Raw genomic sequence first — 24720 nt, forward strand, 5'->3', positions numbered from 1 at the left:
CACCTTGCTGGGGTCGTTTGACCCCAGTACTTTTTCCTGCCATGGCAGGGGGTCAGACTTGATGATCTGCTCAGGTCCCTTCCGACCTTACAAACTATGAAACCATTCCAGCTCTCTGCTTAGGCAGGATCATCCCTGACTAAAACCATCCCAGCTAAGGGGTTTCTAACATACACACAAACTTCCAGAGATGATGACTGTACTACCCAAGTAATATTTACATGTGTATTTTTAAGCCATTTGAGGCATCTTTTAATAATACAAATGTATAGATTATATTGTAAGTGTCACAGGATACAAAATGCTGTGTATAAATCAGTTTAAATCACTTCTTTAAATCACTTCTGGTATATTCAGAAACATGAACCTTCAGTCTTGTGCATAACAAAGGTATCAGACATGAATTAATAATTCAGTTGATCTTACTGCAATTGAAACTAGCACATATACGTTGTAAAGATTATTGTACAACAGGAACATTCATAAGCGTATTCGCATATTGTGTTTCTTTTAAATGTTTTTCCATGTTCTGCTTCTTAAATGTGTTTTTTTTTCTCCCTGTAAGGATATTATCTACCAAATGATGATGGAGAATTTTACCAGTTCTGTTATGTAACCCATAAGGGTGAGATCCGTGGAGCAAGCACTCCTTTTCAGTTTCGAACCTCTTCCCCTATTGAAGAATTGCTAACTATGGAAGATGAAGGAAATTCTGACATGTTGGTGGTGACCACTAAAGCTGGACTTCTTGAGGTTTGCTTCAACAAACATTCTAAAATACTATATATATCTTTGTTTTATGTTTATTTCTGGCTTTTTCTGAAGAACCTGAATTACTCTTTATAAAATTATGAAGCTGAACAGGGAATGTTTAAAAACAAAACAAAAAAGGATGCTTAGCAGTCTTTAGTGCAGGACTCATTGCAGAAGATGCTTTTAAAGTAAATACAGAAAATTTCATATGCATCACAAGGTACAAATTATGCTCTTAAAGTCTCTCAGAAACATTGGACTTTCAACCTTGTGCGTCATGGGGTCAGCATGGCAGAAAGCATGCTATTAAAAAGTACATAGATTGTTGCCCCCTTATTTCTTCTCCTTACGTTCCAAAAGAATACATGATCTAAAGTATTCGTTGTCACTTTTTTTGAAAATATATGTCTATTCCATGTGCAAGTGCTCCAACTATAAAGCAGAAGAAATAAAAAGGATGTCAGTATTTGTGCAGAGTTGCATAGCCTGAAATTCAAATTTCAGATGCCTGGCAGATAAGTAGGAATCTTATTTTCTTAAAGTAGTGTTCTGTTATCCTCTGCTTTACAACCACTAAATAGATAGATTTGTTTGTTATAATGAAGTTATGCTGATGAATGTTTAACACATTTTACTTGTCCCTACTTTTATAGGTTGAAAAGTAGTGTGTGTGTGTGTGTGTGTGTGTGTGTGTGTGTGTGTGTGTCTTAAAAACTATATGGCATCTTCCTGTGCTTTTGTTTGTGACTTCAGTCTAGTCCTTACTTACCATATTTCCTCGAATACAAGACAAAGCTCAAGGCTTCCCCCACTCCTCCTAGTCAGCATGGGGAAAAAGCCTTTCATTTTATATTCAGGGCCAGTGTGCTGGGGGACAGGGAAGGGGGACCCCATGCAGGATGCTTTGCCCTGCTCAGGCTGCTTTTCCCCAGGCCGTGGGCCAAAGAAGCTATGAAAAAGAACTCGGCTCACAGTGGTGAAACCGGAAGTACCTTTTGCCATGTCCCTTGGATGCTGGTTAGTGGAGTTTCCAGCTGATAAAGTGCTGGATAACACAGCTTTTGCTGTATTTAGATTCTGTACCTGGAAAATTGTAACAAATTTATAAATTTTCCTTGTATAAAATTGAATTATTGGGTTGGGGTTTGTCTTGTATTCAGGTCATCTTATATTTTAGCACACTCACATGCAGACAAACATGCTTGGTAGCTTAGGGATTTCAAAGGCTGTGGGAAAAGGTACACAATGAAGAATCCCTGTCTAACCTTCTGTGCCTTGTTTGCTATTTGGTGGAGAAACTGCCATTCTGATCCAATATGCTTCCAAGATGGTAGAGAAAAAGAATATTTTTACTTGTAATTTTTTTCTGTGTTTCACCATCTCCTTCATTTTAGTTGTATATACTTTTAGGATTTTGTGGAATTTTCTTTTGGAGAAATTGTAAGAATGCTGCTAGATGTATTTTAATTGTATTTTGCTGCATTTACCCTTGAGTTTCTGTGAAATTTCCTCTACCTTTGATGAAGAACCATTACTTTTTATACAAAGTTAACAACAGTTAAAATCTAGGTTAAAAATGTGATTGAATATGAATTTGAATTAAGCTGATGCTTCTGAATTTCAAAAACTTAGGGAAGAGAAGATGCTGAGCTGAGGTAACAAAGAATGCTCGCATTTTTTTTTTTACTTGTGCTCATTATGCCCTTGTTTGCCTGACATAATGGAAAGGAATTCTAGTTGTTTGTAGTTGCTTGATAGGAATTATGGTGGGAAAACAACTGCTAGCTAGAACATGCTTCTTCTGTTTTTATAGTTCAAAATTGAAAAAACAATGAAAGAAAAAGAAGAGTTGTTAAAGATAACTGCTTCTCTGGAAAAAGAAACAACACAACTGAGAGATCAAGTTGAAAGACTGGAAAAAGAACTTACCCATGAAAAACAGAGATGTGACCAACTGCAGACAGAGCAAGAGGTAAGTTGTATAACTGATTAAAGCTGACGCATAATGCCTGTAATCCACTTTTTTTTCAAGAACCATTTAAATTGGGTGAAAATCGACTATCAAAAAACTTCAGCAGTTGGATAGACATTTACACTAGAATAGGTCAGTTCCTATTAACCTTCTGCCACTATTCCTTTTATGTTGTAAAATGGTTAAAATACTTCAGGTTTTTGGTACCAGCCTTGGCAGGATAATCAATAACAATTGTTACCAGATGTTTAACATTTAATTGTAGAGTTCAGACTGGGAAAACTAGTTGATAATTTAAAGTTTACTTGTGTTACTATAATATATGAAGGAAATATTCTCAGGTAATTCATTCTGAAATAAATTCATAGGACATAGCAGTAGAAGGTTTGAGGAAATTAAATTTTGGGTCATTGAGAAACTTCAAGTCTCAGCAGGCAGTACTGTTGCAAAAAAAAATGAAGGAATGAAAAGTTGTTGAGGTGGTTTTCCTGAGGGACTTGTCAGATCTAAGAATAAAATACACTGATATTACATTAGGAATAGCAGAGAAAACTTAAAAATTAAAAGTGTGTTTAGGCCAGCTTTACCAAGGAAATACGCAAGTAGCAGATGAGCGAATTAATTTAATGAGGAGTACATCTTCACATGTATTTGGGAGGAAACAACATACTCTCAGGAGTCCTAACCAGTTATTAAAATATATTGCTTTTTATTATTTTGGGAAAATAAGCATAATATAGACGACTTTGAAGTAATGATATAACGTAGTGGTGGAAAGAAGTAGTTCACAGTATTTCTGAAATGTTAATGCACAGATCGACAGTTCTGAATGGTATACATTCAGTAGTCAGGAGAGATTCTACTCATGACTTTGCTTAAAAATTGTAATTTACTTTAGAAAAGTCATGCTGAAATGGACAGGCACAAAAGGTTCAGAGGATAAAAATTTACCAGTTTTGAATTATGGAAAAAGCTGCAGTCCGTCAACTATTGTCCAGTGAATCTAACTTAAGCTTTTGTTAAAAAATGTAACAGATAAATAACTCTTTAGAGGATGAGCTGGGAAGTGGAAAGTTGTGGTCATTTGAATGGTTACACATGTCCTGAGCTTCAAGCATGTATGTAGACCATTTAAATCCCACTGATTTCATATTCTTAAAGGGCATGATTACATAGTTGCAGGATGAGAACTTAATGGATAAAATCATATGCACTAGGTTCTGTTTATATGTTGACTACTGTGGTATTGAGGTACCTCAGTAAAATATCTGAAAAGAATTTCTCATCCAAATTTGGTTTTGAATATAAATGTGGACTGAAAATATGGAAGACTATACAAAAAATGTAATGAAGACAATGCATTGAATTGGGGGTAGCTTTAAAAGGCAAGATAGATTTGCATTTTATAGACCTGCAGCCCAAATGCGTGGCCCAAATCTTATAGAGCAGATATGGCTCTGGGGCTCCCGGTGGGTCAGGAAATTTTGTGGTGGGGCAGCAGTCGCCGTTTAATACTGCCATCCTCTCCTGCTGCCAAATTCCTATGCTCCCTTCTCCCTGTGCAGTCGGATTGGGGCTAGGCTGCCTCCTGCCCCTCTTCACACTGCTGGATGGAGCCCCCCACCATGCTTGCCCTGGGTGCCAAATCAGAGCCACTAGCCGGATCTGGCCTGCAGATGGACCGGGCACTGACCATCTGGCCTTCCAGGGAAAAATATTGAGCACTGCTATTAAAGACCAACTAAATCACAGATATATAGTACAGGCTTTCATAAGCAGTGGGCTTGCTTCATCAGATGCTATGAAAGGACTGCAGGAAGCAGAGCTACTAAATAGAACGCAGTGATTAGAATACAAATGGCAGGGAAGGGGGAAGGAAAAAAAGGAGGAGGACCACTGAGAGAGGCAAGGTACGTAAAACAGAGAAAAACAAAGCAGTTGACATGCTGCGGGACCGTTGGCAATGCAGTGTGGGGCATGTCCTGCCGTCCCCATTCCCCCCGATTTCTGTGCTTATGGTGGGGTGTAGGCACGAGGCTGGGCCTGTTCCCGGCAGCTGCAGTGGTGGTGCAGAGTTGTGCCTCCCCACTGGCAGCACTTCTCCTATTTGAGGGGGTTATAAGAGTTAATCCAGGTAATAAGATAATAATCCATAATCTTGGTTTAGACCAGGACTGTCCAACTACTAAGCCACTGGTTCTCAACCTTTTTAGACTCAAGTCACCTGTGGATAGTCTTGAGACACCCCTCAGAACTTGCCAGTTCTTAGTTTTGACCTGTTATGGTCTGTGTTCTTTGCAATTCTCTTGCAAAGAACACAGACCACAACAGGTCAAAATGTTTTTACCACTATGGGTTCTTATTTGATATCTCTGGGTTTATCACGAGTCATGTTTGTATACCTAACGGTGCTAATATTGTGTGGCATTCTGCAAAATCCTTAAAAGACTCTCAGGGCACCCCAGTGTGCTGTGGCACCCTGGTTGAGAATCACTGTTCTAAGTGGTTAGAGATTGCATACCCTGTGGGTTCTATCAGCATAAGCCAGGGGCTCTCCGCACTGTGTGCTGTGTGGGTGCCCCTGCTACACTGTACTGCGTGAGAGCTGTGGGCTGCGCAGTGCCACCCTGCTTGCTGGGGTGGGAGCAGGAAGTGGAAGCCTGATGAGGGAGGGGGAACCTGGAGACCTTGGTTGGCTGCTGCTGCAGTCAGAGCAATAGGGGAAGCAGTAGCTATGTGGAAACCCAGGGGCAGCAAATTTTAATCCCTTGTGGGCTGTATGTTGGCTCAGGGCCACCAGTTACTCTAAACCAGGGCCGTCCATCTGGATGATTTCTTGTTCCATAATTTCTCGTTCAAGTGTTAAGTGTGATGCCGCAGAGATGGTAATTAAAAAATATATATATTCAGCACTTCTGTTAATGATTAAAGGAAATAAAGGCATTGAATTTTCTGATTATGCAAATTCAGGTGGATTATGAACATTGAGGAGGGAATGCTGTTTGCCTGCAGGCCTAAGAAGTAGATGGGAAAGAGGGCAAGAAACACACACTCCATAATCCATTTCCTTGTTTTATATGTATATTACTGGCATTATTTGAAGAACTTGAATTATGTGTTATAAAATTATGAAGCAGAACAGAGGCATTCAAAAAAAACTTGTGATGTCTAGCAGTCCCTTAATGCAGGGCTCATTGCAAAAGATGTTTTAAAAATAATATGGAGATTAGATTTATTGTCTTGTACTTATCCAGGCTAAGGGGAAGATGTATTGAAACAGAGATGGATTTAAAGAAATCCATGGGACATTTCTTTTTATGGGGCATAGACAGACTTAACAATTATATTGCTATCAAGGTAGGAGGTACGGCTATAACAGCTATATTGTGGTTGCTTCATTTGGGGTCAAAGGTAGAATGATTTAACTAACTTTTATTGCTGGGGATCTTGCAGATGTACTGGATGCATCATAACAGCTGAGCAGTTCCCCCTCCCTTTTTCAAAAGTTAAAAGGTACATTTGTCCATACCTGTGGTAAATAATACACCTGTGTGTGGCATATGAACTTGAGGGGATTTTTTGTTTTGTGTAATAAAAGCTACTAAGTGGGAAAGGCAGTATAACTTATACCTTGAATGAACTGGAGTTCTAAATTGATTTTTTTTTTTTTGTACTGGTGTGATGTAGTAGATTTATGAAGTGGACTCCATTAAAAAAAGACAAGAGCACATGTTCTTATGTTGCTCTGAAAAATGTACTGTGTGGAACAGTCTTCCACAAGGAGGTAAAAGAGGAGATGAGTATTAACTTTGCTTCCATTTGTTTTGAGTGGGAATTGCATGCAGGTTTTGTGTTTGTGCACACAAATTATATACACACAAACACATGCAAGTATATAGGAATGTGTGCTCATGCAAACTTTTAATTGTGTGCATAGTTGCATCTATAACTGCCTCTAAACTTTTTATTCTTCTAAATGTCTACTTCGTTAGAACTTACTAATTTCTTCTTTTTGTCTTCTGTTGTGCCAGTTGACCCCATAAAAATATCTAACTCTTGTATTTGAAGTATGTCAAGTAAATAATTGAGCCAGTATTGAAGAGTGCAATCCACACCAGTCCCATAAAGGTTTAAAAAAACACTTGTCAAACAGGATTTTACTGGAAACTTTAGTTGGGCAGAATGGATAGGGTTAAACTGTGAAAAAGTGTACAGAATAGGGTTTGCTTCAAAAGGGTTGGGCTTTTTTTGTTTCTTGAGGGGAGGGGTTTGGCTTTTTCTTCTCTTCTAACCTTTGCTCACCTGTCATTATTAAAACATGGGTAAAACCCTGTTCTAATTTAGTTCAGCGGCAAAACTTCCATTGTGTGTAATAATCGCATAACTATTCATTCCTTTTTCTCTCCAGGTTTTGGTTTATGGTTTAGTTTAGACGAGCTTTTTTTTTTCCAGCAGAAGAGGCCTGTGCTAAGTATTAGAAGTAGAAAAACCTCATCTCCCTTGATTGGAGAGTGAGGCTGGGTCCCATCAGAAGTAGGATTAGATAAGAAATGTTTTTCTAATTTTTGTTTTCACTTCCGCTTTCCACACCTGTTCAGTTTCCAGTTCTACTGTGCTAGTGTTCTGTTCTGTGCATAGTGTTCTACTATGACCTTTTATTGTGTCTCCAATATCATTTGTTTCCTTCAGTATTACAGATGATATACACATCTGAGGAACTCGTGTATTCAGGTTTCAAATTAGTTAAAACAACACAATTTTCTTCTCAAGCAGAGAACTTAGTGAAATAGTAATGTGTTGTGCTTTCTTGTCCAGTATTTTCAAACCCAAAGATGCTGTTTTTCTAAAGATTTAATTCAGTGCTGGGATATAATCATACTTATGAGTGGAATCTAATATGTGAGTTATCTTTGATTTAAGAACATTATGGAAGGAGTTAAAGGATGACTTTAAATTATTTTTGGACAACAGTTGCACTGTCCTCAGTTTAATAGCAATAACTGTCCTGTATTTTTTTTTCTGTGGTTTACAACAAGATTAGTTAAATAAGCAAGTCAGTGTGGCTGGACATTTTTTTGAAGGAAGCAGGTAATAAGCCTAAGCAATCCGTTAATTCACCTGTCTTTTATAAAACCACATAAAACAATTTTGACATCCAAAATGTAGAATAAATGTGTTTATAGCTGTATTGCATGCAACAAAGTGATGTACATGTGAATGTGGTATGTGCTGGTAGTTTTACCCTAAAGTAGATGGATTGTTTGTAAAGAAATATGCAGGTTTGTCTGTCAGTGGTCAGATACACATTCATTTCTCTGCTTTGATAGGGCATTTATACACATACCTGTGTCAACTGCATGTATAAGTGTGCCAAAACCTCTTTTTCCTTTCTTTTAAGAACGTTGTGGTTTTTCTGTGCTGTGCTTCTGTATACTGCTTTCACAAAGAGCAGGGAAATGTATGGGTCTCGATTAGGCACGGAGGAAAATACACAGGAGCCCTGATCTCTCGTGTCAGATGGTCAGAACTGGTGGACTGTACCTCATCACTTAAGTGGTTGCCTAAAGCTGTTTTTCCCCACACACCTAGTTGAGGGTTGTCTGGCATGGTGAGTTGATGCTGTTTTCTATGGTGGAAACAAAGTCGAAAGGGGGATTGATCTTTCCCAGATTTATGGGGGTTTCCATTGTTAGCCAGACAAACCCCATTGTTTCTGAGCTCTTGCATACACTGAGTAGCTGAAGGAAATACTAGCTTTATTGTCGCTTTACCACATGGCATTTTGGAGGACTGAAGGAACAGGCCAAGCTTTCACACTTCCCTTGTGGAAACTTTGGTGCTTCTTAGCCCTAGAGAGAAGTTTGGGAATTGGAGAAGAGAAGCTGGTCCTTGCCAGTAGGTTGTCATGGTGTCTGGACCCATGAATAGGTGCTGGGGAAACTATGGTATCCAGCTGTGGCATCCATAAACTTCAGCTCCTTGTTGCTTTAATCCTGCGGAGAGCATTTAATTCCTTATCTTGAATTATTTCTCATTTCACCTTCTAGAGCAGTGATTCTTAAGCACCTCTGGAATGCTTTGGGATCCTTTTGAGGGTGATGTGGGGTGCTATGCAGCCTATCATGTTTAGGGGCACAAAGGTAATTCACAAGACAAACTCTGAGGTTTCAAATAGGAAGTCACAATATTGAAAACATTTTAATCTGTTGAGATCTTTCTGAGTTCTTTGCAACAAAAGAATTGATGTATTTTTCTGTAGTCAAAAAATAAGTGAAAACTGAGAGCTGATGTTTTCCAGGGGGTGCCTTGTGTCTAAAAAGGTTCAGAGCTAGTGGTGTAGAGGGTCTTGGAAAAGACCTTCAGTGTTCACATTACTCCTTATATGCTTTCTTTCTTTCTCCAGAGGCAGAGTTGGAAGAGAGCCTGTGTTGATTCCTCTTCCAGCTTCCTCTCTTAGCTTCATAAAGAAGCCCTGGAAGCAGGAGATAATGTATTGTCCTTGCTCATTAGAGGGGTTCAGAGGAGTCCCTTTCTTCTTATGCTTCTAGGGAATAATCTTGGTAGTGGAGTATGCTTCAAACTGCTTTTCTCTGTGTGTCTCTTCCCTGCCTCTGTTCAGAATTCTTAATAGCACCCTTCTCTGACTTCTGGTTGTGATGAAGCCTCCCAACAGATACTGTTTTCCTTTTCTGGTATTCCCTTCAACTCCTGCAGACTGTCACAATTTCTGTGTGTTTTTATTTTATACTTTTAAATGTGGTTTTCGAAAATTGGACCTTAAAGTTAAGTTGAATCCATAGTTAGCCATCTCAGTAAGAAGCATGACCTTCAAAAGTGCTGAGCACCAGCAACTTTCACTGACCTCTGGAAAGTCTTGATGTGAATACCTAAAAAGTCACATAATTACTTTTTATTAAATGAGTAGCACATAATATTCAACTAGTGCAGATAGGACTGTGCCTGAACTTGCAGCGTGTTGCAGGAATTTGTGTTGCTGGAACTGGACATGAAGCAGTGTCAGATTTAATTGTAAATATACTGATAAAACATTTAAATATTTTTCTCTAACATTACTGTCGAAATAATGAAGGCGGTTTACCTATAGAAGCCTAAATTTCAGACAGAAGTGACATAAAAAGGATTCACGTTTCCTTGAATTACTCCTCAAGAGTGGCTTTACGATGAGAAGATTTTCTCATTATTTCATTGTTTAAATGACATAAATCCCCTCTTTGTCTTTTACAAATGTATAAAATCTGTACCATCCTTCCTCACATGCCATGTCTGTTCCTTTTCCTTTTTCCTGTTTACTTCAGTCAAATACCGCCTTATATCTCTATTCAGTCTTATTGCAGTGGTTGAGCTTTCCTTTTCTAAAACCCTTACTCTCTTGATCAGCTATCTTGCATCTTTCCCTCATGAATTCTTTAACTTGAAATCCTCTTTTTTTCTATGCCCTATTAATTCCCCTCTCTGTCTCTTAGTAGGCTTGTAAGAAGCTGTTTATCTGGAAGATCCTATGCAAAACAAGTTAACCAGGCCTAAAGGAAGATTTATATATATTTTTTCCACTGACAAATAGACTATAAGGACATGTACATGTTCTTGGTACTATGAAGGTTTAGATATCCCTAATTTTGAAAAGGGCTTGTTTGTGTGTATATCTCTTACTTCAGACAGCTATTCCTAATTGCTTTAGGAAACTCACACTTAGCAAACCAAAAGTCTGCATATTCTGTGCTACTGTTACTTTTAGAATTAATAATTAAAAAAGGCCTTTCCTATCCACATTTTTAGGGGAAACAAATATTTGCCAGGCATGAAGCTGTAGAGTTGTTCTTAGAGTTGCTGAAACATTTTATTGCTCTTAGCCTCATGTGATACCTTAAAGATTAGGTGGTGTTCTTTTTGTTTCTCTAAAGCCAGATTTGAATCTTCTTTACATTTATATAAAATTTATTTAACTTTAGTATTTCTAAGTAGTATTTTCACAGTGCTTTATAATTTAGTAGGTTTCAACATAAAATCTGCCATTTTTTCACTTGTATTGCTACAGAAAGAGAAAACAAAGTATATGCATTTTACATAAATTCAGTTATCAGAATGCTATGATGTATGCTTTGTGCTTGTAATATGTTATGCTAAGCTTAAGATTCTTGAGAAAAGGAAAGCTCACCCTATTAACATTTTCCCAGGTTACTCTTGCATGTTTCCAAATTCTATTTGTGTACATTGTAGTGAGACTCATTTTTCATACTACTTTGCATTATTGGAAATATTAGTGCAGTGTATTTCAGAAAGCTATTGTAATGTTCTATGCCAAATCTTAACTTGTTACCTTCTGAGATGGCACAATTTGTCTGTGGAAGTATTTTCAATAGGTATTGCATGAGTAGTTCTTGAAATAATGTAACTAATGACTTGGTTCTTGCTATCCTTTGTTATTCATTAAGCATATGTCTTTCTGTTGTATCTCTGCGCTTATATTTATCTTTGGCATAATAAAAGACATTCTAGTGTACTTTTCGTAGTGTTTGTATAAATTTTAAAAAGTCATTAGTGCTCTGTTTTTATTAAGCATGCGTCTTGCATTAAAAAAGTAAGGGAGATGTAGTAGGAATCAGATGTTTTTCTTTTCTTTCTCACAAGTGATTATCTTAATAGAAGCTCCAATACTGCAGTATTTTCCAAATTGTCAGCATAGGGAGAGATTTGGATTTTCAGAGGCCGCTTGAGTAAGAGCACAGTAGGAGGATTCCTGTGCGTGAGAATCTTGCCAGAAACGCTTGGTGTCCGTTGTGGAACAATGTGTAAACCTCTGCATTCTCTCTTATGCCAGCATAGCTGTCCATGGGCTTAATCAGTGGCATGAAGTTGGCTGCATAGAAAGTAAAGGTTTGTGGTTACATCTGGTCTTCAGGGGTATGCCCTACCCTAGGGGCAGGCAATTATTTTGAGCGGAGGGCCACTTACCCAGTTTTGGCAGGCTGTCAAGGGCTGCATGGGTAGCCCTGCCCCTTGACAGGTGCCCGGGCCCCTGGTCACCATCTTGGGACCAATGTCCCAATGTCTTGGGACCAGTGTCCCAGGGCCAGCATCGGTGAGGCCCAAAGTGGGGTGAAGGCTGGCAGGGATCCATGGAGGTGGACTGGGCTGTACCAGCAGGGACGGGGGAGTTGGTCTGGCTCCCTAGAGCACCTGCCAGCTGGGACCTCATGCTCCTGCCACCCTGCTCTGGGCCCTGCTGGCTCTGGCCCTGGGACACCGGTGCAGGCCCTGTGCTCCCACTGGCTCCCTGCCTGCTCACACGCAGTGCACCCCAGCCCCACGGTACAGGCAGGGGCAGCGCATAGGGAAGCTGGTGCTGAGCTTGGGGAAAAGTGTCCCCTCTCCTGCCCTATGGCCAGCGCCCCACATTGCAGGCACTCGCAGCCCACGTGGGGCTGTCCAGAGAAGGCACAGGCAGCCTCAGGCTGGCCGCGAGCAGCAACAGCAGGGGGCGCTGGGCATGGGGCAGGTGAGGGACCACTTTTCCCCGTGCTCAGCACCAGTTTGTAACCTGCCCCACTGCCAGCATGGCACTGGGGCCGGGTTACAAGGTGGTGCTGAGTGCGGGGGCAGGGGGAGAAAGCAGCCCCTCCCTGCCCCATGCCTGGCACCCCGCGCTGCAGCCACTCGCAGCCTGCCTGGTGCTGCCTGTGCCTGCTCCAGACAGCCCCGCATGGCCTGTGAGCACCTGCTGCACCTGCAGCTGGCCATGGGGTGGGGGAGAGGCCACTTTTCTCTGTGCAGGGAAGGAACCCAGGGAGAAGCTGTGTGTGGGGAGGAAGCAGCCCCTCCCCTGCCCCACGCCTGGTGCCCTGCTCTGTAGGTGCTTGCAGCCCGTATAGAGCTGTCCCGAGCAGGCACAGGTAGCCCCACGTGGGCTGCAAGTAGCTGCAGTATGGGGCACTGGGCTTGGGTGGGGAGGAGCTGCTTCCCCTGCCCCCATGCTCCTTCCCTGCCCAGGGTCCCACCCCCCAGGTACCTTAGCTTCCCGCTTTGGGGCAGCCACATGCTCTCAGCCCAGAAGCCCTGGAAGGGGCTTCTGGCTGGGAGGCGGGGTCGGGCAGGCCCTGCTGTTGTTGGAGCCTGCTGGGTTTCCTCTGGGTCCTACTGCCCTTGTTTCTTGTTATTTTTGGCAGGGACCAGGGGCAGAGAAATATTAATTTTCCAAATTTTTTGCGGGGGGGGCCCTGCAGGCCACATCCAGCCCATGGGCCATATTTTGCCCACCTCTGCCCTACCCTATATCATCGGAAATATCTCCAAATTATACCAGGTTCTTCCTACACAAATCCCTGTTTAAAAATTTGTAATTAATATCACCCATAGCACACTGGCTGACATAGCACAATTGTATTGCATTTTACTGTGTGCTGTTATACAGCAGTATGGATTTACATAGTGACTGGCTACTGTGTCCAAATGATTAGGTAAAATGGTATCTTCTCTACTTGGGAATTTTTCAACTATAATATTCATTGGAAGGGCTTTTAGAATTTTTAGATAACAAAGGCTTTCCTACCAGTTCCCCACTAAGTCCTCTTATTTCCTGTTGTATTTGCCCTCCTTTCATATGAAATTGCAAGTTCTAGTAGCTGAGGGCAGATCACTACTATTAGAACCCTTTTATTTTCTTTAAAATTTAATTTTATCTGAACTAAAGGAAATTGGATGTAACCTGTTAATAAAACTAGAAAAGCTATTTCCTATTTTGGCTGTTTGCTTGCCTTCAACTTACTTTATTGACCCTGGCTCTGTGGCATTCTTACCCCAGCCTTTTATTACAACACTTAATATTTCTGTGCCTTGGCACAAGAAACATGCTGTGGTCAGTGTCTCAGCCTTAATAGCAGTTAGGCTGCCATTCAGTCTTAGAAACTGATTTTGCAGTTTTAACTAGCTATATACAACAAAGGTTAGATCTTGCAAGTCTGAGTCTTACGTGGTCATTTGTCTCCCTCTAGTGGTTAGATAGTGCTAATGAACTAGGTTCTGTATTGTTATGGTGGTGACAACTCTTACATATAGTCTGTTAGCTCTTTTAAATATGTAACTTTGGTGTACAGTAAATCTGTTCTTTTAACCTGTAAGCATTTAGAAAATGCTTCCATGTATACAATATTGATATAAATTGAATCACAGGTGGATTTATTGATTTAATAAATTTGTTCCTTAAACAGGTCTTTAAAAAATTTATTTCACCGTTTTTTATATATATATTTTTTTATTCAACCTATTTATTTCTTTAACAGGTATTAATTTTTAACAAGGAAGAGATATAGAGTTCTACAGAGTTGATCTGCACAATAACTTTATTCATTTAACAGTCAAATTCAAATATCACAGATTCATTTAAGTTGGCTTTCATTGCTGGTTTATTAGAAGAGTTCCTTTAGCTGGAAAGTGACAGGGAGAACCTTGTTAGTTGTGCTGTGTGATCAGTATGCAGTGCAAGCATGTCTTTCAGCTCCATAGGCATGAATAAAGTACAAGAATTAAGCAATATTTTATATTTTGTCTCGCATTACCATATTATATACTTTTTAAAAATGATCTGAATTTTTTTTTAAAATGGAACTTTTCTTGAGACTTTTGTTTAAAAGTTTTTAATAAAGCATTTAAATAAATGAAAAAAAACCCTCTAGAATTTACTTATCTTGGCATCAAGGATTTCTCCCATAGGTGCTATAAATCTCCTTATGAAGAGAGAATCCTGTATGACTGCCTATCAATGTTTTAATTGATATTGCCTGAGCATTTATTTGTCTAAACTGATTAGTTTTAGGCAAACAGTTTACTTTGCTTAGTAGAAGCACAGATTTTGCAGATATTCTTAAATCATACAAATAATTGAAGTTTGTGTACTTTACTTCATCTTTATCCACAAGGTGAGTTGCAGGCAAAAAGTTGCCATTTTCTGTGAAAATGATGTAAGTTAATATATTATGAAATAAGCCAGTGCTGCAAAATCATAATTAATATTTTTTCTGTTAATATGTTTGGTGTCTCAACACCAGTCCACAAACACAAGAATAAGTAATCCCGTATCAAAACCAACTACTTGCAAAGAAAATTATTCATTAATATTTGCAGAATTGGTTCTTGAATCTATTTTTAAATAGTCAAGATTGAATTTTGCTATATATTTTACAGTTCTTTCCAAAAAGTATGTCTGTGTTGCCTTCATAGTTCACCATGTTTCATTCAATTGCTTGTTTTCTTAGAATTTTGAATAATAGATACAGTAAGGATATGTCTTAGCTTTCATTATATTTTTTTTTTTAGATTTGGAGGTGCAAATATTGTCTTTGAGGTATCTTTTAAGTGTGTTAAGGAATCCTTTGATAAGAGATCATTTTGGGTGTTTTTCAGATTTGTATCTGCTTGCTTTACACACCAAAGTTTTTACTACTGTGACAGACAATTTTAAGTCATGGGAAAGTGTAGCTGAATTCTCTGTAGTTTTGTTTTCATCTGAGTGTCATTTTCAAAATCTTTGGTTAGTTTACTTTTACAAGCATTACCAGAAACAAATTATTTTCCTTTAATCTCAATTTGTTTGCAAGGCGTGATTTTTAAAACAAACAGAACCAACTATATATATGGTATAAATCTGATGTGTCCCCAAGATAGAGAACATATGGAATTTAGGGGACAGGTTGTTGTTGTTGTTGTTGTTTTTTTTTTAAAGCAGTATTTTGACCCTCCCCCCCCAAAAGGCCTTTTACACATGCATTCAGTGCATATAATTATTTATGTATTTATTTAAATGACTTGGTACCATTTACTTGTTGTTAATGGTTAATTTTTTACTCTGAAACAAGCTTTTGCAGGCTTCTCTTCAAAGTCTTTTAAATGTTGACAGTGCCATGAGCACACACAGGTATACTTTGTGATGGCTGTGATGTTATATTTATACCTTACCCTGTAACGGCCTGTGGACAGTATATGATATCAGCCATGTTTCATCCACTTCCATGAAAGTAATTATGATGTCAGTGGGGTAGTCTGTAAACAGTTCAGTAGGCAAGACATTTGGACCTCTCCTTACATTTGTATATAGCAAAATGGTTCCCCTGACATTTCTTATATTCAGAGGAACACCTAAAAGATTCTCCTCATGGTTTTTATATTTACCTTGTAAATTTCTTGTGCTTTTAGATTAGCCTTTTAGCTGGAAGTTGCTTGATATAGGTTTTAATCTTCTCCCATACCACTTTAACATAAAGAAATGTGACTAGAATATTTAACATTTTCAAAGGTGCTTTCTATCCATGGATGGCGCACTGCTTTAGAAAGTGGATATGCTTTGTTACTCCAGTTCTAAAATACAGGAATCAAGAGTTGAAGCTGGCTTGCCTGATATCGAGATGCAAAACAGTGGCAGAGGTGGAATTTATAAAGCTTAATTGTTTAAAAACTGCTATATTGTACCCTGCATTCCCTTTACAGTGTAAAATGCATGTATGTAAAATAATACTACTTATTAAGGATGGTTTTGGGCCATGTATAGGCACATCAGTTAGCAAGGAAGGAAATTTCTGCTACTTTTCTCATTAGTTAGTCTTTCCACTGCAACTTGCATAACATGGTTATTTGCATTTTAAACCACAAATGTATTATCTCTGAAAATTATGAATTTGAATATTCTACAGCAACTCCATTTGCAAATGAAAGAGTAACCTGCGGGGGTGGGATATTATATTTGAAAAAGAAAAGAAATCATGGGTTATGCATTTTAATTATGGTTTGGGTGTGACCCAAACTTGGGATGAACCCAAATTTGCAATTAATGAGTATTTCAGGATTTGGCTACACCACAACATTGGTATATCCTGGTTTGAGCACTCCATGTTCCAGGGCATGACCTTGCCTTTATGTCTGGCCCCAGGTTGGTGAAGCCAGTGAACCTTCTCTTGAGGCACTGATCTCCAGATTGTTTGGAAGCAGCCACTGAGGATAATCTTGGAGCAGCCTCATTGTTGCATGTCCTGGCACACTTGTAGATGCTGGTGAATAGAGGTGCTCTAGAACAGGTGCAGGCAGGCTCTTGGTGGTTCATGTACCATTAGAGCCCAGCATGGCATGATTTTTTTTATGTACTGTTCAGGCAGAATTTGCACTAGATGCAGCAATAGTTTTGTGTCTGTAGGTTCAGGCTTCATTTGATTAAAGCAATAGTTCTCAACCTTTTGAGACTTGAGGCACCCCTAGAAAATTCCATCTCTGTTTTAACTTTTTTTTACTACAGAAATATAATAGAGCAGTTTTGTTTCTGTTGCACAGAACTTGGGAAGACTGCAGTTATGGATTTCTATTTGAAATCAGTAGGTTTATCTTGTGACTCAAGTTTATAAACCTAGTTATGTGTGGCACCTGCAGCACCCTTGAAAGGATTTCAGTGTACCATTGCACCCTGGTTGAAAATCACTGGCCTAAAGTTGCATTTGAGGTGATAGACATATGTATTCCTAACAGTGAGCAGTAACGCTGCCTTTCCAAAACTGAAATAACTCCCCCCCATTCTTCATAGTCACAGATGGAGAGAACAGTTAATATGTATACAAGGTGAGAGGCTTTAGTATTCTTGCTTTAAAAATACCATTGAATTAAAAAAAAAATAGCCAAAATCTTTATTCATTCATTCTTCCCACTATATTCCATTGTTGACTTCTTCCCTGTTCAGCTGCCCTTTTTTGCAGACACACGGGAACTTGACATGATGATGAGCAGAATTGGTACATCTCTCCACCATTTTAAAGCCAACAGTTCATGCACTCCTGAGATCATAGGGAAAATTAACTTGAGGGTGTGTGTTAGTCATCTTTAAATTTTTGTCGTCTTTGATTTTAGCTAGATATTTGGTAGCTTTGTATCTGAGTTTTTTGTTATCCCTTCAGTTGAGTGTTTGAAAGTACTTTCTCATGTTGGATCTGCATTTATTGGATGCATGGTAACTACTGTGCTTAACTGGCTATTAATATGGAATGCTATAGAGAACAAATGTCTGTGCACTTATCTGTTGGTTTAAAAAGTTCTAATAATGTACTTTCTTATTTGTAATTGAAGTAATACATATTGCTCTTTAATTACAGATATATTTTCCTACATAGTATATTGGACTAGGTATGGTGTATCTAAATTGGGTTGCTAAAGATGCTGTAGAATAACAGATCCTTTTTAAAGTTAAATACTTCTTCCTCTCCCCAAACTGTAGACTTTCTATTTCTAAACAAGTTTATTGGGTGAGAGTCTGTTCAGTGTGGAACCTTTACATTTTAATACCTTGCCCCTTTTTAGAATGACTGGCTTAACAGCACCAGTTGTAATGCTTTTTCAGTTCAGCAAACTAACAGCAGATTGTTGAGCATTTTTTCTCCTACCATCTCAGCCCTGATGAGCATTATTTAAGATGTTTTCTCTACAGACTTTTTTTGCACTTGATATCAGGCTATTAATTCTTTTAATTCTAACAACCCACTTTAGCTCTTTGTACACTTTGGTATACATAATGGTTAGTTTTAAGTTCTGGATGAAGGAAACAGAATTACAGCAGGGATGCAAAGTGTTATATTGGGGGCAGGGGGAGAAGAGGGGGAAAAACAAGCATGCATTGACATGGGCTCCACTGTACCAGACTTTCCAAATAGTTTTGGCAAATAGTTATGATCTCACTTAGTTTCCACTAACCAAGGGAAAGGCAAGCAGCCGTAATATGTGGTGTTGCTGCTAGGTATATAATAAGTTTACTCAACAAACTTATTTTTAATTAAAATATGCTACCTTCAAAATGACATACCCTTTGGTGTAATAGCCACAAGAAATTCATTGCTCTTCAAAAAACCCCCTCCCCCCAAAAAACCACATTTGAGAAAACGTGTGGAAGCTTCTGCATTATTCATTGTTTTTTTTTTTTCTCCAAAACTAGTTTTCACCTAATAATGCATTCCTAATTATTTAAAAAAAACTTAGTGCAGTGTGTTTTTTTTAAACCACAAATACTGGAGATTGTTAAGAGTTTAAAGCATCTTAGAACTGTCCAATGGAGTTGTTCCATTTGTTTAAATTAAGCTCGACAGACCACGGAAATTTAAACAGTATTTGGTGAAATATTGTGGTCATCAGGAAACAACTTAGACATCAAATATATTTGCCACCCTTGCATCCCCCATGAAAAAAATCATAATGCTTAAAACTCTGCTAGTTGCTTGTAAAAGTAAAGTTTAATTACATTTGCTCACAGCAGATTTTTGACAATTAATGAGTAAAAGCAGTCCTCATTATATTTTATTGTACTTAAAACGTAGTTAGTTAACTTGGAATTTAGCCAACACTGATTCTCCATGAACTCTGGCTAATATATTTCTCCTAACGCAACAATACACTTTTGTTGACTGAGGACATTAAGCCCAAAATTGAGTTGATGGACTCGTACTTTAATCTTCGTACTTTAAGGCAGGAGGAGGAGAATTATGCCCATGTGTACATAAATATTGCATGTAGGTCTTGCTGTAATGGTTAGTTTATCTCTGCCCTTTTAACACTTAGGTTCATGCTGCTTACAAAATTGTCTATGAAGCTGAGCGCAACTGAATTTTGAAAGGGAAGTAGTAACCATATAAAACTGTCTCGCTTTACTTCATTTTCACTCTGGGGGAGTATGCAGAAGGTTTTTTACTCTGATTTCTCTTTTTTTTTTGCTACAGCCTTCTGAGTTTGATATGAGTGATGCAACTAGTGGGGAGACAAGGGTAACATCCGTGTTGCAGTTGAGGGGGAGGGCAAGGACACAGCTGCTCCTACAGCCTCACAGTTGCTGTGTGGCAGCTTCCCTGGGTGTCTGACTGCGTTGTTACAATTCTGGTTGATGCACTTGATAACAGTGCAGCTACACCTTGGCTAAGCTTATCTTTTAGAAGTCTTTGTCCTCTGTGTTCAGGACTGTCTTGATTGCTGCAGTCACTTCATTATCATCACCGAAACTCTTTCTACAAGTGTCTACTTTCCATTTTAGGACCAGATGAGTCTTGAAGGGATCACATCTGGCAAATAGGCTTGATGAGGAAATGGCTTCCTGTTTTTACTGTGGTATAAAAGACATCATCCTTCAGTGTTGTTACCAAGTGCTCATGGATTTTCCTTGCTGTGAAGCTTTATGGCAGTGCCTGGGCACTACCCTGTTTTCATTCTTCATTTTTCAAATATTTGGTGATTGGCTCACTTTGAATGCACCATTGTACAAGATCTGTGCCGATGTAATACTGACTGCTGAAAAACAAATATATCAAAATATCCATACTTGATCTGTGAAATCTGTTGAGCTCTGGTGAATGATGTAATAGATATGGGGAGCTACTTTCTGATGCTTCTTGTGCTCTTAGACACTTTCATGTTTTTTCCCTGCTCTCAGTAGTGAGACCCACAGCAGGTATTGCTTCAGTCATTTAACGTCGTACTGTGCTCAGCACATTAATAGATGGATGACTTAGAACAGGGGTGGCCACTCTGCAGCATGTGTGCTACAAGCGTTGTATGCAGCATGCAAGCACTGGGTGCTCAGCAAAGGAAAGCGCCAGAATGGAAGCAGAGGGGCTTGAGACTTTAACTGCGTGGAGTGGAGTTGCAGCTGCTGCAAAAGGAGGTGTTGGGTATGTATATTGCCGTCAAGATCCAAGATAATTCCCTGGCCCTGCAGCCACTGTCTCGCTCCAGGCTTTGGATCCTTGCTTACTGTATAAAACTGCCACAGTTGCAGGACCAGAAAAGGGTTAAGATGGCTCTTGGGTAATACGTTTCTTGGAACAGCATCCTGGTCCTGCTTTGTTCTTCCTAGCTGGAGGCTTCAGCCCCCCTTGCCTCTGGTGTCTCAGGGTGCAAATTCTGTCAGATGCCTCTCTCAGGTGTGGGGATTAGAGTGACACTCAAGGATGGAGTGCAGCTTAACTTTTGGCACGTCAGCCTTCAAGGCTCACCACCGCTAGTTTAAAGTGTATGTGTATCTGACTTTGTCTTTATAAATTGTGGTGAATAATCTTGTAGAAGGAATATGTCGAGATTATGAAAATTGGACATGCCTGGAAGGATTTTACGTAAAACTGCATGAATGTAACGAAATATGTATTGGAGAATATGAGGCATTGATATTGTGTGTTCTTTTTTTTTTAACTTTATTTCTATGACTATACTCCACTTGGCCTAGAAATAAATCTTTCTACTTAAAAACATTTTACTCTGATTTTTGCTCATTTTATGTTTAATCTGGGTAATCTTTCAAGCAGTGCAAGAATTAAATTTACCTTCTAATGTTAGATTATTAAAACAAAAACAATACCTTGAATTAAGGTGATCTAATAAGTCTGCTTTTTCTGTAACTAAATCTGTACTTAGTGTTATGGCTTTGTATATAAAAGTACATCTCTTAACCTCAGAGCTGTTAATATACATACAATTGTGTGCAGTTCTATAAGAAAAAAAAAAAGACATTGAAAAGACTAACTAGATGCATCTGTCCTGTCTCTATACCAGTGCAGCTTATTCAGTGTGAGTACTGTTCTGTTTTATCCTCTTATATGTAACTATTTCCTCAGAACACTCCTAAATAATTTTTCTCCCTAGTGAGATACTTAGTGATGTGAGAGATTCTCCTCCAGTTTACACAAGTCCTTAAAGCTGTTCTTGTTGTTATTTGTTTTTGTAAGTACCTTACCCTTTTAGAACTATACATACAGCTTTTAAAATATCAAGAGCTGGAGAAATGTAAAACAACAAAAAACATTCTGTTTATACCCTAATTATTTTTTTATTCGCAGGTATGCTAGAGTGTGAAAGTAAATCGAGCCTGCTCAGTTTAAACTGTTTAAAAATGCACTAAATAGCATTGTTTTATTATAAAGTATTCAGAACTGAAAACCTTAACTTTAAAATAAATTCATAAGTGCAATGAAGAAGATACTTTTTAAAAAGCATAGAAGAATTAAATCCCTATACAAATTATTATATACATTTTTAAAGGGTAATATTCAAGCATCAGAAACTTTGAAAACTGAAAATGAAGAGCTAAAGAAAAAAAATGATGAAACCACTTCAAAGGTTCTCCAACTGGAAGAAGATCTTGTGACTGTTACTCAAAAAGCAATTGAAAAAGAAACAGAGTTAGACAGGTATTTGACTTTCTGAATGTTATGTTTTGTTTTAATTTTATTTTTATATTTATCCATGTAAATTAGGAAGATATGTATGTTCTGTATTTATTAATATCTTCCAATTGATCCATTCCTTAGTTGGAAAGACAAGCTGAAGAAATTAGTCCTTGAGAAAGAACAACTTGAATGTCAGTTAAAGACAGAAAAAGATGAGAAGGAGCTTTATAAGGTAACATATGCTTCCCAACTGCATGTCCTGAAGCTAGGCAGGTAAAAATAAGTCCAATGCCAATTTAAAGAACTGTGATAAATTAAATGCGTCAGGAAACAGTCTCTTTTTGTGAACATCTTTTAACTGTCTTAAAAAATGTTCTAGATAAAGATGAGTGTGGAAAGCAATCAGAAAATGCCTGAAGTTTACTGAAAGGTCTGTAGGAGGAGGCCAATTACTAACTGTTCTATTTAAATATACTCCTGATGAATTAAAATTAAGTGATGCCAGACAGACACTTTTTTATTGTATAACACAGCACCTGATAAGGGACCATGATAAAGCAGTGATGAAAATGTCCCTTCCAGGCACTGAGATGTTTCACAGGGACATTGATCCCTTTGCAAGTAACCAGAGCATATACTAGCTACTACATGTTTACATCTTCAGGAACAGCTTTAGTATTTTTTTTGTAGACTCTGTTGTCTCTGGAACTGAGTACTGTTATTGCAGTGTTGTTACTTTTGGGCATGGTGTAATTTTTTGTTGTAGTTTTTTCTTTTGTTCATTTTTTTTGTCCTATCCAGAAATCCTCAAGTGAGTGTTGAAATTATAAAAATGTTGATGTTTTGATCTTCTCTTAAAAGACTTAACTTTTCATAGTATAGCAAAACTTGTGCTAAGAATTCTTGTGTTTATAGTTGGAAGGAGAATTTACATTTTTGAGAATCATTACAGATACACTTGAAGAATACAGAAATAGAAAACACCAAGCTAGTAAAAGAGATCCAGGTATTAAAGAATTTGGATGCAAATAAAGAAAACTTGATATCCTATTACAAAGAAGAGGTTGGCAAACTACAGATGTGTGTGGCTGAAAAAGAAAATACGAAAAAAACATTCTTGCTTTCGTCAACGAGCAAGGTAGGTGCTGCTGGTATGATTGGCACAATTTAAAAGTATTCCTTGAAGCTGAAAGTATTATTAATGTAAAGTTGCATGCATTTGGCAAAGGTGAGGGTGGTGAAGAAGATGGTGGGGAGGAAGAAGGCCTGATAATGGTATTCTTAATATAAATGAGAAACTGGAGAAAGTTTAGATAGCACGGCTAACACAAAACTAATTTTCTGAGTTTGAATAGGTAGAGAAATAGTTTGCAGGTGATCCTGGAGACAGGCAGAAATGTAGGGTGAAATGAAGGGATGTGGCATTGGGAGAAAATGTTTCAATTGTCAGGATAGCAAAAGAAGTTGTGGCTGTCTTAGTGAAGATCTATAAAGAAAGTGGAAGAGAAGGGAACCAAAGACATAATCCTGTTGGGACTTTATAGCGTATGGGGGAAGAAGAGGTGGGGGTGCATCAAAAGAGGTGCAGAAGGAACAATAAGAATGCACTGTTTGGAGTTTACAGTAGTGTAAAAGGTGAGGGAGTACAAAATTAGAAGAAAGGTCAGAGGGAATAAGAGTATTGTTCACAAGATTTATTTAAGAGAATGAACTTTGAGAGCAGTCAGCAGATTAACAGTTTCCTCAAAGAGAAGAATGATGCAGTCTTGAGAAAATTCAGTACAGTCAATGAGGATTGTGTGCATGAAATTCAGTGAAAGTGGAGAAGTAATGATGTGTACAAAGAAAATAGCAAGATGGGAAAGTATGTTGCCTCGTCTTTCCAGCCTAAATTAGATTTGGGTATTTCTAGTTACATTCCCCTAAATGCTATGCTGGTAAATCTGTTGTTAGACAACTAATGTGTATATTATCTTTAAAAAAAAAAAAAAAAAAAAAAAAAGTGTTTTCCAATGCAGGATCAAGTGTTAACCATAAGGGCCCTATGACACATTCATTTGATGTGTTGGGATTTGTTCCCAACAAGTGCACCTCCTGCTGTGCCACATGTGCATGACAGGACATGCTGTTTTGGGATCAGGGATGAGATCCAGTCACACCATCATTAATTGCTAATGCAATGGGAACTTAAGATCATGATTCCCCTGCACTAGTAAGTTAAAAACTGGGTGCCTGCAGCCTGGCATGACCCAGTGTGGTCCCAGGGCTGGGACTGACAATCAGCTGATGGGCTCTCCTCCACCTGGCACCCTGAAAACACTGGGATCCAGTCCCAATCAGGCCTGTAGCACAAGGCTATCAGTCTGCTGAGGCAGGGGGACCTGTCAGCTAAGCCCCCTGTGCAGCCAACATCAGGCTGAATGGTGAGATTACCCTGCCATACATTTTATTTAAGAAGTGATGGAAACCAGCCACAAAATTGTTACCTGTTTTGTGGAATATTACTGTTTGATTTTTCCATTTTGTCATGCCACTGATTCCCTGGATGTGTAGCAGGAGTACTATTTATGGTGCAATTAATAGGTTAATTGTGTTGTATTGTAACATCTGCCACTAATTTAACAAATAATGTCATATCCTGGAAGATCCCTAACACTTTGTCTGCTATGTTACTGTCTGCTGTAAATCACAGATATATACGGAGATTTATCTGATTTAATAATATCTTCTGTCACAGAGGTAAAGGGTCAGTAACCATGTATTCATTTGCATGTGCAGAAATCCAAGCACAGTCAGTCTAAAAGAAAGTCC

The 24720-nt window shown here is 38.5% G+C and overlaps 1 protein-coding gene across 3 annotated transcripts in view; it reads left to right on the forward strand.

Annotated features, from left to right (window-relative positions):
* The window catches only part of TAX1BP1 (Tax1 binding protein 1), a 92926-nt gene that overhangs the window by 34696 nt on the left and 33510 nt on the right, over positions 1–24720 (forward strand). For all 3 annotated transcript variants that reach the window (XM_019535308.1, XM_019535321.1, XM_019535312.1), the window contains 5 exons: positions 566–753; positions 2567–2725; positions 21782–21930; positions 22051–22141; positions 22862–23047. In XM_019535308.1, the coding sequence (XP_019390853.1) occupies positions 566–753; positions 2567–2725; positions 21782–21930; positions 22051–22141; positions 22862–23047 (773 nt within the window). The remainder of the gene's footprint in view (positions 1–565; positions 754–2566; positions 2726–21781; positions 21931–22050; positions 22142–22861; positions 23048–24720) is intronic.

The sequence above is a fragment of the Crocodylus porosus genome, unplaced genomic scaffold (assembly GCF_001723895.1).
Source record: "Crocodylus porosus isolate Cpor-Errol unplaced genomic scaffold, CroPor_comp1, whole genome shotgun sequence".
Taxonomy (NCBI): Eukaryota; Metazoa; Chordata; order Crocodylia; family Crocodylidae; genus Crocodylus; species Crocodylus porosus.